The sequence below is a fragment of the Sinocyclocheilus anshuiensis genome, unplaced genomic scaffold (genome assembly GCF_001515605.1).
Source record: "Sinocyclocheilus anshuiensis isolate Anshui unplaced genomic scaffold, SAMN03320099.WGS_v1.1 scaffold309, whole genome shotgun sequence".
In the NCBI taxonomy this organism is placed as follows: domain Eukaryota; kingdom Metazoa; phylum Chordata; class Actinopteri; order Cypriniformes; family Cyprinidae; genus Sinocyclocheilus; species Sinocyclocheilus anshuiensis.
In genome coordinates, this window is record NW_015539839.1 from 390006 (window position 1) to 406473 (window position 16468).

Genomic DNA, 16468 nt, shown 5'->3' on the forward strand with positions numbered 1-16468 from the left:
ATTCATTCAAGTCATTTTTGAACAGGTTTTTTTTTTTTTTTTTTACACACAAAATTACAAAAAAGCCCCAAAAAGAGTTATTGTCACAAACAACCCTGTACAGCCTTAAGAATGAAGTAATAAAAAAGCTTTATACAGCACATAACAAGTTTACTGGGTGCCAAATAAGAAAGAAAACAAAATGATACTTGAGCCTTATTGAGTCGTAGAGTACAGCAAGAGATAAAGCAAACAGATTGTGCAGAGTAACCCGCAAAGCTAAATGCGAAACGAGTTGTTTTTTTTCGGACCAAAAAAAAAGTAAGTGCTACAAACAAGAGATCAAGAGCAATTTCATGCATCTTCTGAAGTGCTAAAAAGGTAGTCAGTCTTGTTTGATGCGCAATGAGGCTACAACAAAAAATGCTGCTCCTTGCGATTAGGCAAACAGAACGCCATGTAGTAAGTATTTCTAAATACTCGTATTGGAACAGAGAGCAATCCCTCTTGCCCACACAACTGAGCATGAAAGAGCAGCCGCCATGTTCTTCTACATGATGAATACATGGTGTTCCAAGGCAGAAGGACAAAAGGATGTTGCCCAATGGATATTCCGTTTGAATTCATTCAATCAAAATGGGTCCTGAGGATCAGTTTCACTTCATCTCAGGCTCTCGGGCCACTCCTAGCCACCAAGTGGCACTAGAGCATAAAAGATAATGGGTTGAGCAGGAGCTTAATTAACAAGCAGAGAAGCTCCACTTAAGATACAACATACCACTAGACTGCATGCTGGGCATCTACATGAAGATAAATAAATGATGATACTATGAGAGCAAAAAATACAAGTATAAAATAAGGATACTGTGTGGGGCCAAGAAACTGTCTACCATTTTTAATGGCTCTATTTCTAGCCTGCATTTCATTTATAAACTGGCCTTAAATGCAGAATTTTTCATCCGAATCCTCTCAATGGGCAAGTTAGAGGAGAACAAACTTAAGAAGAATGATCTCTTTGCAGTTCAAGGTTGACCTATCAAAGTAACGCTGCTACTTCCATTTAAAATGTCTAAGGTCAGCCGCATTCGAAAACTTTTGTGTACCTGACGCAAATGAGCATAACAGGCCACGCTTTTATCCTTGTCCCTTATCTGCTATCCTTGCATGAATGCATTGTACATCTATGATGGACAACATTCAAATTATTGATCAGATCCTGCTGGCTGGACAAAAAGAGGACTGCAGTTTCGCTGAATGCATCTATCGTTAAAGGATAAAATATTTTAGAACCTCAAGTTCAAGCTTTGCACGTGTTTTCTCATGACATGCTAAGCAGAATTGGTTTATTTAGACCAATATATTGACTAGGCTTATTAATCACCCAATATCTGGCCATGTTGAGCTTATGGGCATCAGCTGATTGGTGTTTGGTTACTAAATCAAACACATGCTACTGCAAGTTACTCTTTTAGCAGCCAATTAAAGTTTCCTACATTCTAAATTCTTCAAATAAATCCGTCTTTCCAGTAACTAAGCAAAGTGCTCATCAAAAGATCAATCCGTTACCGCCGATGTTACAGTTTATCTGTTTTGAACATGAATTAAACTGTATTTGGATCAAAAAGGATTTATTCAGAGCTCGACAACATTATGGGCAGTAAATGTTCTCCATTTTAGAGCATTGGATAGAATTGCGTTCTTGTTTAGAAAAGTGCAATTTTTACAGCACAGTGCAAAACTGCTGTTGAAAAGTTAGCCTGGCCCTTTGGTGTCCAGGGTGGATTTTGAACTCAGCTGTCCGCATTACACATGCCATACGATCCGTCAAAACAGAGCAGTCTGCTGTTTGGCAAATACCTACAGGAAAAAGGCTTCGAATTTGTGTTTTCAACCATTGTAGCAGACAAAAACAAAAAACAAAACAACAATAAAGAAAAAAATGACTTAAGTAGTATTGAGGCTGTTTGACGAGGCAGCCAAATAATTGGCATCAAGAACGTTTTCTATTGGGTGTAAGTGCTTTTGTTTGAAACATTTCAAAATTTTAAGTGCAATTAAAACTCAAAAAAATCGAAAGGGGAACACAGAATTATGGTACCATGTTTGCCCACATATGGAAAGCCATGCTTCCAAAGATCCTACTCAAAATAATGGCTGCCTCCACATTGCACTTGAGAGCCATTTTCAAATGGGGTTCTCATAATAGCTTGTTAGTACAGGATATATATTTTATATATATATTTGTATTTTACATTTCAAAGGCTCTTTCAAATTTAAAAGTAATAATAATAATAATAATAAAAAAAACAACTAGAAGAACAAAAATTGAAGACACAGAAGGCCACCGAGATACCATTGTTTTTCCATGATCTCACTTACCACAGTCCAGCTACCTCTGTATCACTTTAACATTAACCAACAGAAAGTACATTCATTCAAGTCATTTTTGAACAGGTTTTTTTTTTTTTTTTTACACACAAAATTACAAAAAAGCTCCAAAAAGCACCATTGAATCGGCCTTTGTGACAGAATAATTGGGTCTTTCCCAAAAACCTGTCACCTCATACATCTTGTTAAACGTACAGGTGAGCATTATATGCGTTAGCTATGCACAGGGCGCTTGACTGGTCAATTTTATCTCATGCCTACCGGATACGGCCAGCCCACCTCGGTCAGCTATGGCACAATCTGTAGTGACCAAAAGTATGGTGAAGACATCAAAGGGCTGCATCATGGGTTGACGACCACTGCGGTAGTGGTAATGATTGCTTTTGCCATTAGCGTGCCCTGAATGGCTTGTATTAAGAAATGCCATCAGCTGCGCCTCGCAGGTGTCGTAAAGGGCCTTATGCTTGTTGCTGAGGCAAGATTACATTTTGCAGATGGTCTCGCTATTCAGCAAAACCAGTCACCGCCAACAGGCATGGGGGGAGAAGAGAAAAGAAAGACTACAAAATTATGTACAGCTTGATAAATTAACAAGTGCGTGGTCTGAGGCTTTGCTTTGGAAACAAGACTCGAAAGATAGCAATCCGTTTCATTGGTTTTTGTCGTGCCATATACTGTATACCCCAAGATACTGAGCCCCTAAATGACTTAAAAAAAACATTGCAACACATAGCGAACATGCTTTCGGATTCCTGACAAAATGCACAAAAAAAGCTTAACGCTTGCGAGCTAATATGTTCTTTGTTTCCTTTTGCCCATCAAAACGAATACAAAACTCGTAATAGATAAAGCACTGTTATTGGATTCCGGGTCATTCACAATTTGTAGAGGAAAACAACTGTTGCAAGACCTCTTAAAAAGAGCAACGATTGGATTGCGATAGAACAGAAATCGAAATGCCTTGAGCGTGAATAGCTTTTCCTCTGATAAATGGAAGTTTTACTATCATTACTACTTTTTAGGGCAGCATTTTAGCCTGCCTGTGGAACAGTTGGCTTCGATGATACAGGGAAACGGCGGGTGGAGGAGAAGAAGAAGGGACGAGGATGGTCAAATGGTCTTAGCTCTCTCTGTCAATCCCAGGTATGCCAGGAAGGAGTGTTTGAGTGACGTGGGAGAGGGCGGCGACTGCGAGGACGAGTTGAACCAGAATGCAGAGAAGGGCAGCGAGGAGTTTGAGGGCGAGGGGCTGTGGAATGTGAAGCGGCGGGCCGTAAAGAGCGTGGTGAGGGGGATGAGGTGAGCCAGGTCACAGTTCCTGTACTGTTCCAAGTAGCGAGCCGCCAGTGTGGAGAACGTGCCGTTGGCCGAGAGGTAGCGCGTCGTTGGGGTGCCGTCTTGCCGCTTGCTGGTGATCGACAGGGCGACGGACTGCAAGGCTTGAGAGGCGGACAGATTCATGAGTGGACTGGTGCTCCCGCTGTCCCCGCTCCCGCTGCTGCTCCCACCTCGCTCCAAAAGGCCCGGGTGTGGCGTACCTGGCCGAGCCTCACCTTCCTCGGCACTCCCCTCCCCGCCTTGGTGCTTTTTAACATGGCGGCTGTAGACGAACGGGTGAGTGGTGGTGAACGGGCACTGGGCGCAACCGAAGGTCTGTCTCGGTGCGTGCTTGAGCCGCTTGTGGAGGTTGAGATTGTCCTTGCGTTTGCAGCTGTAGCTGCAGCGGTCGCAGTGGAAAGGCCGCTCGCCGGTGTGCACACGCACATGCTCGATGAGCTTGTTGGCTGTTTTGGAGAGGTAGCCGCATTGCTCGCACTTGTAGTGGTTGCCCAGGCGGTGAGCGCGCGTGTGCCTTTCCAGCTCTGCCTGATTGGACCACACGGCTTGGCAGATGCGGCAGCGATACTCCATCTTGTAGTGCGTCTTCAGGTGGCCTTCCATGGCGGCTGGCCTGTTGGTGGAGTAGATGCAGAGAGGGCACCTGGTCAAAAAGGGGAGTAGGGTGTAGGACACAGAGGTGGAAGACATTTAATAATGCACTTCGCCAATGAGAAAACACACTCTGTTCTCTTAAATGGAATGAAGAACACACAAAGAATGGACAAAGGGAAGGGATGAAGGAGGCGTTTAGTGTGTCTTACCCTCTGTCGTGTTTATAAGCTACAGTCTGTGTGTATGTATACACTGCTACATGTGAGAGAGGGTGTGTGTGCGTGTGGCTGTGTGGTTGCGGACAGGTTGGAACGGGAATCAGATGAAGGTAAATGAATAAATGAGTGGCACTTACATTTAAATAGCACCTTTCATCTGCTCAGGGCCCCAAAGCGCTTCACAAACCCTGCAGAACAGAATGACCTCAGAAAGCACACTGTGAAGGGCGCCTCTCTACCTCAACACTGAACTAGAGCGCTGTGAATCTCTCTCTCTCTCGCCCTGACTAAAAAAAAAACAGCTGGGCAGCTGTAATACAGCAAGAGTCCCATCAGCTGACAGTAAGCTCTAAATGTATTTGGTCATTGTTGGGTTTTGTGCTCTTGTGTTCTGAATCTGTATTGTGCAAAGACTCTGAAGTTTGTCTAATATGACCAAAAATCAGTTCATAATTTGGAAACATTTTGTAAAAACCCATAGCAGACCAGTCCTGTTTTTCAGTAAAAATATCTAAACATACCTAAAACAAAATATTTTTTACTTGAGAAGCAATATAGCACTAAATTCTAAGAAAATGTATTTATTTTAAATTTAAAAGTAAATTTTTGGCATTCCACTGGCAATTTTTTGTTCTTGTTTTAAGCATAAAAAACACTTTTCTACAAAGTTTATGAATGCATCTAGCAGGTTAAATTTTTTTTTTTATATTAAATATATATTTTTTTAATTAACACTGACCAAATGTGTGCCAGCAGAAAGTATGACATCATACAACATATTCCACTGGTACACCTCAATTACAGACCAACCTGGTAATAGTTGGCTTAAAACATGAAGGCTTTACCATCAGATGAATACAGAGAAAAGGGAAGTTAAAGCATAATAAAAAAAAAGAAAATAAACTGCTTGTGATCAAACGCAAACCATTTCATCCGAGAAACATGAGTCATGTTGAAGACTGTCTTATAGACAAAAAAAATATCTTTAATATCATAGCTCTGTTATCTTTTGGTATGTCTCAGAACCGTTTGAGAACCGTCAGTTGCTTCAACAAACCGCAAATGAATATTCCATTGAGTTATGAAAAAGTAACCTCTGAGGAGAAACATTTTCCTTTGGGGTATTATTACTGCTGCTTTTCTTAGTTACATCTTATATGGGATTATGTAAATAGTATAGAATTAGTAGAGAATCCCCAGAGACTATATGTCTAAGATAAGGACACTTAGGCACAACACTGAACTAGAGCGCTGTGAATCTCTCTCTCTCTCGCCCTGACTAAAAAAAAAACAGCTGGGCAGCTGTAATACAGCAAGAGTCCCATCAGCTGACAGTAAGCTCTAAATGTATTTGGTCATTGTTGGGTTTTGTGCTCTTGTGTTCTGAATCTGTATTGTGCAAAGACTCTGAAGTTTGTCTAATATGACCAAAAATCAGTTCATAATTTGGAAACATTTTGTAAAAACCCATAGCAGACCAGTCCTGTTTTTCAGTAAAAATATCTAAACATACCTAAAACAAAATATTTTTTACTTGAGAAGCAATATAGCACTAAATTCTAAGAAAATGTATTTATTTTAAATTTAAAAGTAAATTTTTGGCATTCCACTGGCAATTTTTTGTTCTTGTTTTAAGCATAAAAAACACTTTTCTACAAAGTTTATGAATGCATCTAGCAGGTTAAATTTTTTTTTTTATATTAAATATATATTTTTTTAATTAACACTGACCAAATGTGTGCCAGCAGAAAGTATGACATCATACAACATATTCCACTGGTACACCTCAATTACAGACCAACCTGGTAATAGTTGGCTTAAAACATGAAGGCTTTACCATCAGATGAATACAGAGAAAAGGGAAGTTAAAGCATAATAAAAAAAAAGAAAATAAACTGCTTGTGATCAAACGCAAACCATTTCATCCGAGAAACATGAGTCATGTTGAAGACTGTCTTATAGACAAAAAAAATATCTTTAATATCATAGCTCTGTTATCTTTTGGTATGTCTCAGAACCGTTTGAGAACCGTCAGTTGCTTCAACAAACCGCAAATGAATATTCCATTGAGTTATGAAAAAGTAACCTCTGAGGAGAAACATTTTCCTTTGGGGTATTATTACTGCTGCTTTTCTTAGTTACATCTTATATGGGATTATGTAAATAGTATAGAATTAGTAGAGAATCCCCAGAGACTATATGTCTAAGATAAGGACACTTAGGCACAGGTATTTATACATAAAAATATACAGTCCAGTTCCAAACTATGACACCTTGTATGGAATATTCATAAGCAGACATTAATCCAGCCAACTGGAACCCTGCTGTGGGAGAAAGATCCCGTGAAAAAAAACATGCAGTGATTTGTAAGCAGTCAGCTGCTATACATATACTGTAACATTAATGCCGACCACACACACTTAAACCTCAGAGTCATCGAACCATTACAGATTCAAAATGTAAGAACACATAGTCAAAACAGCAGTTGTTTAAGATACTGATCAACAAACACTCTATTTGCTCAAATACTGTGAATACAAAATAATCAATGGAGGATTTTTTATTTCATTGTTTTTCCTGTGTCTTTTATATAACAGCTAACAAATAAAAAGAGAATAAACCATACATTACATGCTGAGTCCCTTTCAAATAAGTTCCCATCTGATACATTTTGAAATAAAAGGCAGAAAATAGAAGGCCTGCCTTTATTCACAGTCATCTTAAAATCATAATATTTAAAGGCGTATCATCTTTTTAAAGTTTGAATGGAAAATTTGGAATAGAAAATTCTCAAATGACACTTCTTGTTCTGCTTTTTATCATAAATGCTAAATAAGACCCCAAGTAAAGTACTGTCTGTCCCTCCAAGTTAGTTAAATATTGCTGCTGATCTAAGTTTACCTGTGGTAATGCCTAAGCGCTCTAATGAGTGATAACTACAAACTATCAAATGTGTCTAGCATGGGAAAGCATAGCCATAAATGACAAGATGAGGCAATGAAATCTGAAATACATGACCTTAAGACATGAATTATGTATGTCAAACAACTAGACAAATACAACAGAAAATATCAAAGACTGCACTTTGTGTTAAGTATTAAAAAAAAAAAGCCCCAAAACAAGATCTCAACTTGGGGGTCAGTATGTCTTGTAAGTGTTTGGAAATCGAGTGTGTATTTGCCTTCAGATGAGTATTCATTGTGTTTAAATGTGTTGTTGTAACTGTGGTGGCGGTTATGACAGGCTGAGAAAGAACAGTGTGAACTGTAGCCTAATGGTCTTGGCAGTGGAGCTGCTCAACAGATGGACAAGTGCTGACTTGTTTCAGATATATTTTTACATGCGGGCCCAGACCTTTTGCAGTAATGTCTACCACAGGCTTTCCAAAGGAAGGGTGTCGTTTCTGAAAGTGCCTGTGATTTGTGTTCACCTGCAGAATTAGTGTCCCTGACTGTCAATAATACTTGCAAAGTGGACTTATGGGGAGCCCTACTTCCCTAAGCATTGATGAGGAAAGAAGGAAAAGGTTTTTATTATTTATTTTGTAAATCAAAATGTGATTCAATAAATTGACGGTTTGAAGAAGTTTTTAGCAATGTACTTACCAAGTTGTTCTAAACTCGTATAACATTATTTTCCATGGAACATAAAAATATCATTGAAATTCTTATCTTTGCAATTACAATGAATAGAACTGTAAATTCTTAAAAAGTTTATTATTCTTGAAAAATAACAATAAAAATGGTCCATATGACTCGTGCTATATTCTTCTATAGTCTTCTAAAGCCAAGTAAGGAACAGACCAAATTTCTTATTTACAGAAAATCTTTCCCTTCAAAAAGCTGTTAACTTGAGAACTGTTACAACCAAATCATGAATCATTCTGATCAGTTTTGTGAAGCAGATAAACCGATTCCTTGACAATATTTAAACTTTCAAAAGCTAGGGCATGTATCTTGATTTCCAAAGAATAATCACTAACATTATGGTCTATTCCTCACAAAAAATAACATATGTCTTCAAAAGACTAGGAATATACGTTGTATGGACTACTTTCAAGTTTTTGCATTCGTTTTGAAGCTTGAAAGTGTCCATTTATGAGTTTCTTTCTTCTGTTGAACACAAAATAATATATTTTGAAGAATTCTGGTAAGCAAACAATTGACGGCAGCCATTGACTTCCATAGTATGGAAAAAGTGCTATGGAAGTCAATGGCCACCATAAACTGTTTGGTTACCAACATTCTTCAATTGGGCTGGGTATTGAGTTTGATACTTTTTGTTCCTTTGTGCTTTTTTTTTGTTCCTTTGTGCAGTGGCTCAGAAGATGAGACTTTGAGTCTGTATAAACCTCAACGAGCTGAAAAAAGTTTTTTTATTGAAAAAAAGTATTGTTCAACTGGTACCGGTATTGAAGTCAAGGTATTGGTATCGATATTGAAAATTTTTGAACCATACCCACCCCTATTCTTTAAAATATATTCTTTTGTGCTCAACACTCATACAGGTTTGGAACAACTCGAGGGTGAGTAAATGATGGAAAAATGTTCATTTTCGGTGAACTATCTCTTTAATTGGTGAACTTGTTCTTTAAAAACATATTAGCTGTAAAGTGAGGTTATAAGTAGTAAATTCAAATCTCTGACTCAGTAGAGTTGTGTGCTCATATGTGTTTCAGGCACATTCAGGAACTCTCTGTCTATAACATGCTTCTACTGTATGCAGCTCCACAGAGAGGTTACCCTGAAGCACTGCTCGATGAACTTAGCTCATTTCTGAAACATCGACCAGTGCTCCTGGATAGACTCTGTTTAAGGGTACGTTTACACGACAACGATGTAGTCAAGAACGGAAAAGTTTTTCACTTGCGTTTTTAAAAAGTTTCACGTATACACGACAACGTTTTCAAAACGATTCGCGTTTACACATATCCGCGAAAACGGCCAAAAACGCTGTATTACGAATGCCAGGCCAGTAGTTGGCGCTGACACCTTGTTAGTAAACAGTACCTGTAGGTAAGTGACGATTAGCTCTTTGTGGGCGGGAGCATAGATATGTATATATATCTATGGGCGGGAGTTCTGTCACTAAAATCACCACACCGACTGTTGCTCTACTCCTCATTCATAGCGATAGCAGCTTGCGCACAGACGTAAACAAACCAGCAATATGGCGAAAGCAGCGAGTAATTTTGTTTGGACGGACGATGAGGTTGGATTGTTACTACAAGTAACTTTGGCTTTAAAATCGACATGTAGCCTACTGCGCATGTCTACATACCTAACACGTACTACGCACGCATGACGTTTTCAAAAACGACGTTTTGAATATGCGTTTTCAGTCCCCAAAATGCAGTTGTCGTGTAAACGAACAGGCAAAACGCATAAAAAGTTTCCCGTTTTTGTCTGAAAACGTTGTCGTGTAAACGGCTCCTAAAACCTGGCCTGTGTCCTGTCTGAGGGGATAGGGGCTGAGGTAGAGTGGGGGCGGGTTTTGTGAGGTTGTGGGGAGGCACGTGCTGTACTTGCTTTCCTTACTTGAGCCCTCCAGCGGGGACGGTGTGGCACTTCTTGTGCTCCAGGAGCTGCTCGGGAGTCTTCATGAACTTGTGGCAGACGTCGCACTCGAACATGCGCGTGATCAGGTGGATCTGTAGGTGCCGCTCGTACATAGGTCGAGTTTTACACACAAAGTTACAGAAGACGCATTCAAAACCTAAGAATTGGGTCAGGAAGAGAGAAAAATGGCATTATCATCTATATATAATATGTTGTGTCAGCATGAGTTGGTTATGAGGAACTGGATCATCCAAAATTACACATTTAATCAATTTAATAGCTCAGTGATTCTCTTTAGGGCCACTGGTTTTCAATCTCTATAGACCAAGGGACCCCCAATTCAGGGACCCTCGCCATCATTGTTTTCATGGTAACACTGTATAATAACTTCTATTAACGTTCTTGAACTACCATTATTACATTATATAATTGTTGTGAGAATGTTAATGTTTAGTTAATAAAAAGTCATAAAAAATCAGTATTTTTTTTTATCTAGACTACCTTTTAAAGTTTGGGATCACTAAAATTTTTTCAATGTTTTTGAAATATGTCTCTTATGCTCACCAAGGCTGCATTTACTTGATCATAAATACAGTAAAAATACAGTAATATTATGAAATATTAAAATTAAAAATAACTGTTTTTATTGGAATATACTTTAAAATGTAATCTATTTCTGTAATGCAAAGCTGATTTTTTAGCAGCCATTACTTCAGTCTTCAGTGTCACATGATCCTTCAGAAATCATTCTAATATGCTAACTTGCTGCTCAAGAAACATTTCTTATTATTAACAATGTTGAAATGATTTAATACATCCTTGCTGAATAAAAGTATAAATGTATTATTTAAAAAAAATCTTACTGAATGCAAACTTGAAAAAAAAAGAAAAAAAAAAAAGAGTATTATATAAAAGCCTCACCTTTCTCTGCTTTTTCCTCTGTTCCTGGGCCTGAGCTTGATTGACTGCCCGCAGAAGAAAGCGGGGCTAAAAGGCTTTTTAGTTCTTCGTTACCTTGGGCAACATCTCCACCTTCAGAGCTGTTGAGGGAGTCACTGAGGGCTGAGAGAGAGGAGGAAGTGCTCTTGGTCTCACTGAGAGGGCTTCTGGAATTGAGACCTGTGTGGGATAAAAAAAAGAAAGAAAGAGATATTATGGGTCACTTCCTGAATATAAGACAAACTCCGTATTTGAATGACATGATGGTATCAAAGACTCGGCTTAGCTTAAGCCATCAGAGAATTAGGCGGGAGCATCTTTCAGCGCTCGAGGTTTGATAATGAATTCTGTAATGAGTAAAGCAAAAGGCAGAAAAATCCTCCAATTGATCGGAATCCACCCAGTGAGCCGGGTTGGAATATGTATGCCTAGAGCAGTGCGGCATTAAGCCTTAAAAGTCGGGAGGCGGGCTCTATTCCCTAAGAGGCACTCTTACGGTATCCAAGCAGCCAGAACACTCAAGCCTGCGCTCTTATTGATCTACGTTGTGCCTGAGAGTGGCAGGGGAGGGGGGCTGCCTAGGTCAGGGCCGCCACAGCTAAGATGGCGGGAGCATCTCAGGCCACGGCTCTCCCCTAGGGCTCTCAGAGCTCACGAAATGGCAGATACCAGCTCTCACAGACGCTTCGCTCACATGTTAAAGCTGCCGTTCCTTTGAACGAACGCATGCGGAATACAGAGTAGGTGGTCATGTTTAATCTTTTGTCAGCTGCAATGACATCTTTGAATACAGATGCGCTGTGTGACTCGTATGCATTATGAAGAGTAGGACTTCACCTCCGTGCGTGAACTTGATGGCCTCTATAAGGCTACTGTACGCGGTAGACGAAATATCAGGATGAATTAACGTCCAGGTTTAGCCGAACACCTGCAGTGTAAAGCAAAGCATGTGTGATGGAGAGAACAGCTGCCAGGCGGGCACCCATTGGGACAGCCACAACTCTCAGCCACCTTCCTAAGCAGGAGACAAAGAAGTGCGGGCTGGTAGGCGTTGACCCGAGGTCAGCCAATCTGCAGCAAGGGGTGTCTCTGGCAGGGTGCTAAATCGCAGTTGACAAACCAACTTGTTCTTTTGCTGTCACTCTCTGAGCTCACTGTCTTGCTGAAAGTGGACTCGAGCTCCGTGGCGTGAGGGTGAGTGTGGGAGACATGGCGGTGTTGGGCTACTTGGATGGTTAGTTGTGAGCGACTAGGGCTATCGATTTTTCAGCCTTCTTGGGTCTAATAACATCAGGCCTCACAGTTAAATATAAACTCACACACCCACTCAAATGTTAACCCCCAGTCAGTTCCATGACCGACTAAAAATGAACCCCACGCACAACCTGAAGATTGAAGTGTTTGTCTATAATAACCCTGGTGAGTTTCTGTGTCAACAACATCCACCCAGTGATTCAGACCTTAGCGGTGTAATTTCTGCATCACTAGCACCACAAAATGGAACGTAAAAAACAACTACGGTTTTCAAACAAGTCAACATTGTCACTACATTAAGCGACTTTTCAGACCCCTTTAGCAACTAGCGAAAATTGCCTAGTGACAAATCTAGCAAATCTGAATCTAAATCTTACCTGAATTAAATCTTACTTAGTTTCCAAGACTCAATTGTATTTAGCAACATTTAGCAAGCAGGCTTTAGCTGCTTTCCATTGAATGTAGTTGGCAGTAATACAGGTTTTCCAAACACTCCTACCACTCATTTACTTTGCACCATGTTTAGTGTTTTGCCTCAACTTCTTGCAAACTGACAAACACATTTTGAGATTATAATCTAGTTGTGCGACGAGAATCTAATACCATTGGCGATGCTGGGAAAATGTTTGCAGTTGCGCATTTTGCGAGGTGGCACCAGTTTAAGGGATAGTTCACCCAAAAATGAAACTTGTGTCATTAATTACTCACCGTCATGTCCTTCCAAACCCGTAAGATCTTCATTCATCTTCAGAACACAAATTAAGATATTTGATGAAATCCGAGAATTTCTGACCCTGCATAAACAGCAACGCAACTACCAAGTTCAAGGACAAAAAAGGTAGTAAGGACATCATTAAAATAGTCCATGTGACATCAGTGGTTCAACCGTAATTTTATGAAGCTACGAGAATAATTTTGTGCGCAAAGAAAAAAATAACAACTTTATTCAACCATTCTTCTCTTCCCTGTCAGTCTTCGATGTGCGTTCACGAGAGTCCCACGACGCATAAATGTGGTGCTGCTGACGCAGGAGCCGGCGTTCTGACATAAAACCCTGATGCGCTGAGACTTGTTTACAAGCAGAGGAATGCACATGCATGTGTCGTGGTACTGGCATGAATGGTGGTGGAGACTGACATGAAAGAGAAGAACTCATTGAATAAAGTCATTCTTTTTTATTTCTTTGCAGTTGAACCACTAATGTCACATCGACTATTTTAACAATATCCTTACTACCTTTCTGGGCTTTAAATGTGGTAGTTGTGTTGCTGTTTATGCAGGGACAGAAAGCTCTGGGATTTCATCAAAAATATCTTAATTTGTGTTACAAAGATGAATGAAGGTCTTACGGGTTTGGAAGGACATGATGGTGAGTAATTAATGACAGAATTTTCAGTTTTGGGTGAAGTATCCCTTTAATTACATCTTTCTAATTATGTCTAATTACACAATCGGTACACAACAATCAATAAACAAATGAATAAACCAGTATTTTTTAATAAGTCAGTCATTAAGGTTCACAAAACAGTCTGATACCTTTTTAATTTTTAGTTCCAAAATCTTTCATTTTAGGAAATCATGACTGTCTAGCATTTTTTAGTCTGGAGTCCTGCACTCTGAACTTACCTAATTACAACTTCAGCAGAAGCACTTTGAGTTTCAAAAGAAAAATGCAAATATTATGATGGACTTGCGCCAATGTTGACAAGATCAGAAGGTATGTTTGGCACCCTGCTAAAAAGACCAGACTGGTTTGTACTGGTTAGATGCTAGTCTAGCTGGAGAACCAGCACTGCCGTGATGTACCCCCAAAACTTAACCAGCATGGTCTTTCTGGAAAAGCTGGTTGACCAAGATAGTCATGCTAGTTTAACTAGTAAGTTCACACACCAGCATCCAAAACTCAAGGTTTCAACAGGTAATGTGTAAAATGTAAGAACAGTGAGACCTTACCTGCGTGCCCTGCACTGATGTGAGCTTTCATCTCGGTCTCGTCCACACCCACATACTCACAGGTGCTACAGCAGAGCGAGAACATCCACTGCTCTTTGTCTACATGAAGAGACATATGACTGACAAACTGAGCGTTAAACTCTGTCTGAAAGCCGCAGACGTGGCAGCTGTAGTAGTAGGGGCAGTTTTTGAGCTCTGGGCCTTCGTTGGTAACAGCGGTAACAATCTGCTCGGCGTCTGTGTTCACCAGTTTGACCGAGTGGATGGTGAGGTGCTGGTTGAGGTTGGCTCGGCACTTAGCCGCGTACGGACATAAATGACACTTATACTTCCTTTCTTCTGCAGAGACAAACAAAAGAGCATTTAGAAAGCAAACAAACAGCATACACTCTCTATAAGGTGTCCTGTCTCTTCTTGGCTATTCTGAGATCAGAAGATCTCTACTCTTGAGGCTCACCATTCCCACAGGGCTTTATTTTTTATTTATTTATTTGTTTTGTAGTCCAGACTGAGATGCATTTGAATGGACTGTGATCAGATGGCTCACTGATGCTCCTCAGGGACCTGCGGGACACGATTGTTCAAGGATCAGACGAGGCTGGTCATGGTTGTGCTGTGCTCCAGGGGAGCTTGGTGCTTGGGGAGGCTTCTTTACAGCTTAGTAATTACTTAGGTACTTTTCCCATCAGGACTAATCAGTAGCTTAATCTCTTTAAAGGAAGGGTAATCTAGTGATCCAGTGAACCTTATTTACTTACTTAGGGAATTACTTGTCGTAATGACAACATACAATGTTGCTGGACATGTATGTATACATGTGAAAATATAACATTCAACAAAGCTTGTTTTTCTAACTGTTGTTGTGAACCAGCAGATGTCCTTAACCTGGTCAACTGGTAAAAGCTGTTAGCCAGGTAATTTAACATTGTAGTTGTGATTATGGATGCATGTTTAAAGGTCGGGACACACCAAGCTGATGGTCAGCCGTCGGCGAGCATCTGTCGGGCTAGTTTTTTTGGTGTGTTCCACACGTTGGCTCTCGTCATGTTGACATGTTGAATCGGCGTCAGGACCGTTAGCACAAGTGAGAACTCTGACTGGATGCTCAGTTTAGCGAACAAGTGTTAGGGTTGGGGATGAAGGATGGAGCGAGGACTCAATTATGCAGAGGTTAGGGCTTTTTATTAACATAAAACAAAACCAACAACAAAAACTACCCCGTGGGGGAAAAACAGGCTGGCAAGACTGGGCAAGGCAGGATCTTGGCAAGACACGACAGGACACATCCAGGGAGATAGGGTGACGAACTGACCCAGGACTGCAAACACAGGGAGAATAAATGGAGAGCAAATGAGGAGGGTAACGAGGGAACACATGTGGGGCAAATTAACCAATAATCAGGTAACAAGATGGGTGGGGTCAAGACAATTGACATGAGAGCACATGGCACACAGGAAACAAAGACAAAAGCCATGTGCTCACACAAAACAAAAACGCAGACGAGAGCGCACGGCTCGAGCACTCTCGAAGCCGCACGCTCACATGAAAACAATGACATGACGGGAGTGTCAGGGCTCTGTCACAAAACCATGAATTACACTAGACTGAAGTGACAGAACCCTGACAACAAGTGCACGATAATTAAAGCGAAAGTGATGAAAACAAGCCAAAAAATGTGAAGGCAGCACAGACAGATGGCTGTTCTAATCAGTGTTGGGTAAGTTACTCTAAAAAAGTAATTAATTACTAGTTACTAATTACATCTTCAACAGTGTAATTAGATTACTGTACAAATTACTCTCTCCAAAAAGTATTTCATTACTTATTACTAATTATTTTCTAAATCCTATATCAACCTCAACAAGTTAATGATACAAGGAAAGACATGAACAATGCTGCAGACAACAGGTAGCTAAATGCCGTTATGTCTGTTTTCCATGTTCGCGGAGTAAATATTTTTACATGGCTTTTTAAAAAATTTCAGGTAGCCGGTGTTTCGTATGCATTTGGCCAATCGGCATACAATAACGTTACAGTTTTAAAGGTCCCATATTGTCAAAACTGAAATTTCCTGGCTTTTTTCATGATAACTGAGGTCTAGGTCCTATGTAACTACCATATAAGTTATATTGTCAGTCCACAGTAAAATGCACACAGCCTGCATAAAGTAGCTGTGATTTTTCACGAACCATTGTGACTTCCGTAAAAAGTTGACGTCAGAACTACACAGTCACCGCCTTCAGTCAC

General features: G+C 40.2%; 1 protein-coding gene across 1 annotated transcript in view; it reads right to left on the reverse strand.

Annotated features, from left to right (window-relative positions):
• Nucleotides 1-277: 277 nt before the first annotated feature.
• The window catches only part of LOC107684451 (zinc finger protein 827-like), a 75269-nt gene continuing 59078 nt past the window's right edge, over nt 278-16468 (reverse strand). The window contains exons 14-17 of the mRNA XM_016480702.1: nt 14222-14560; nt 10997-11194; nt 10055-10232; nt 278-4348 (exon numbers count right to left, since the gene is read on the reverse strand). Coding sequence (XP_016336188.1) covers nt 3478-4348; nt 10055-10232; nt 10997-11194; nt 14222-14560 — 1586 coding nt within the window. The 3' untranslated portion in view covers nt 278-3477. The remainder of the gene's footprint in view (nt 4349-10054; nt 10233-10996; nt 11195-14221; nt 14561-16468) is intronic.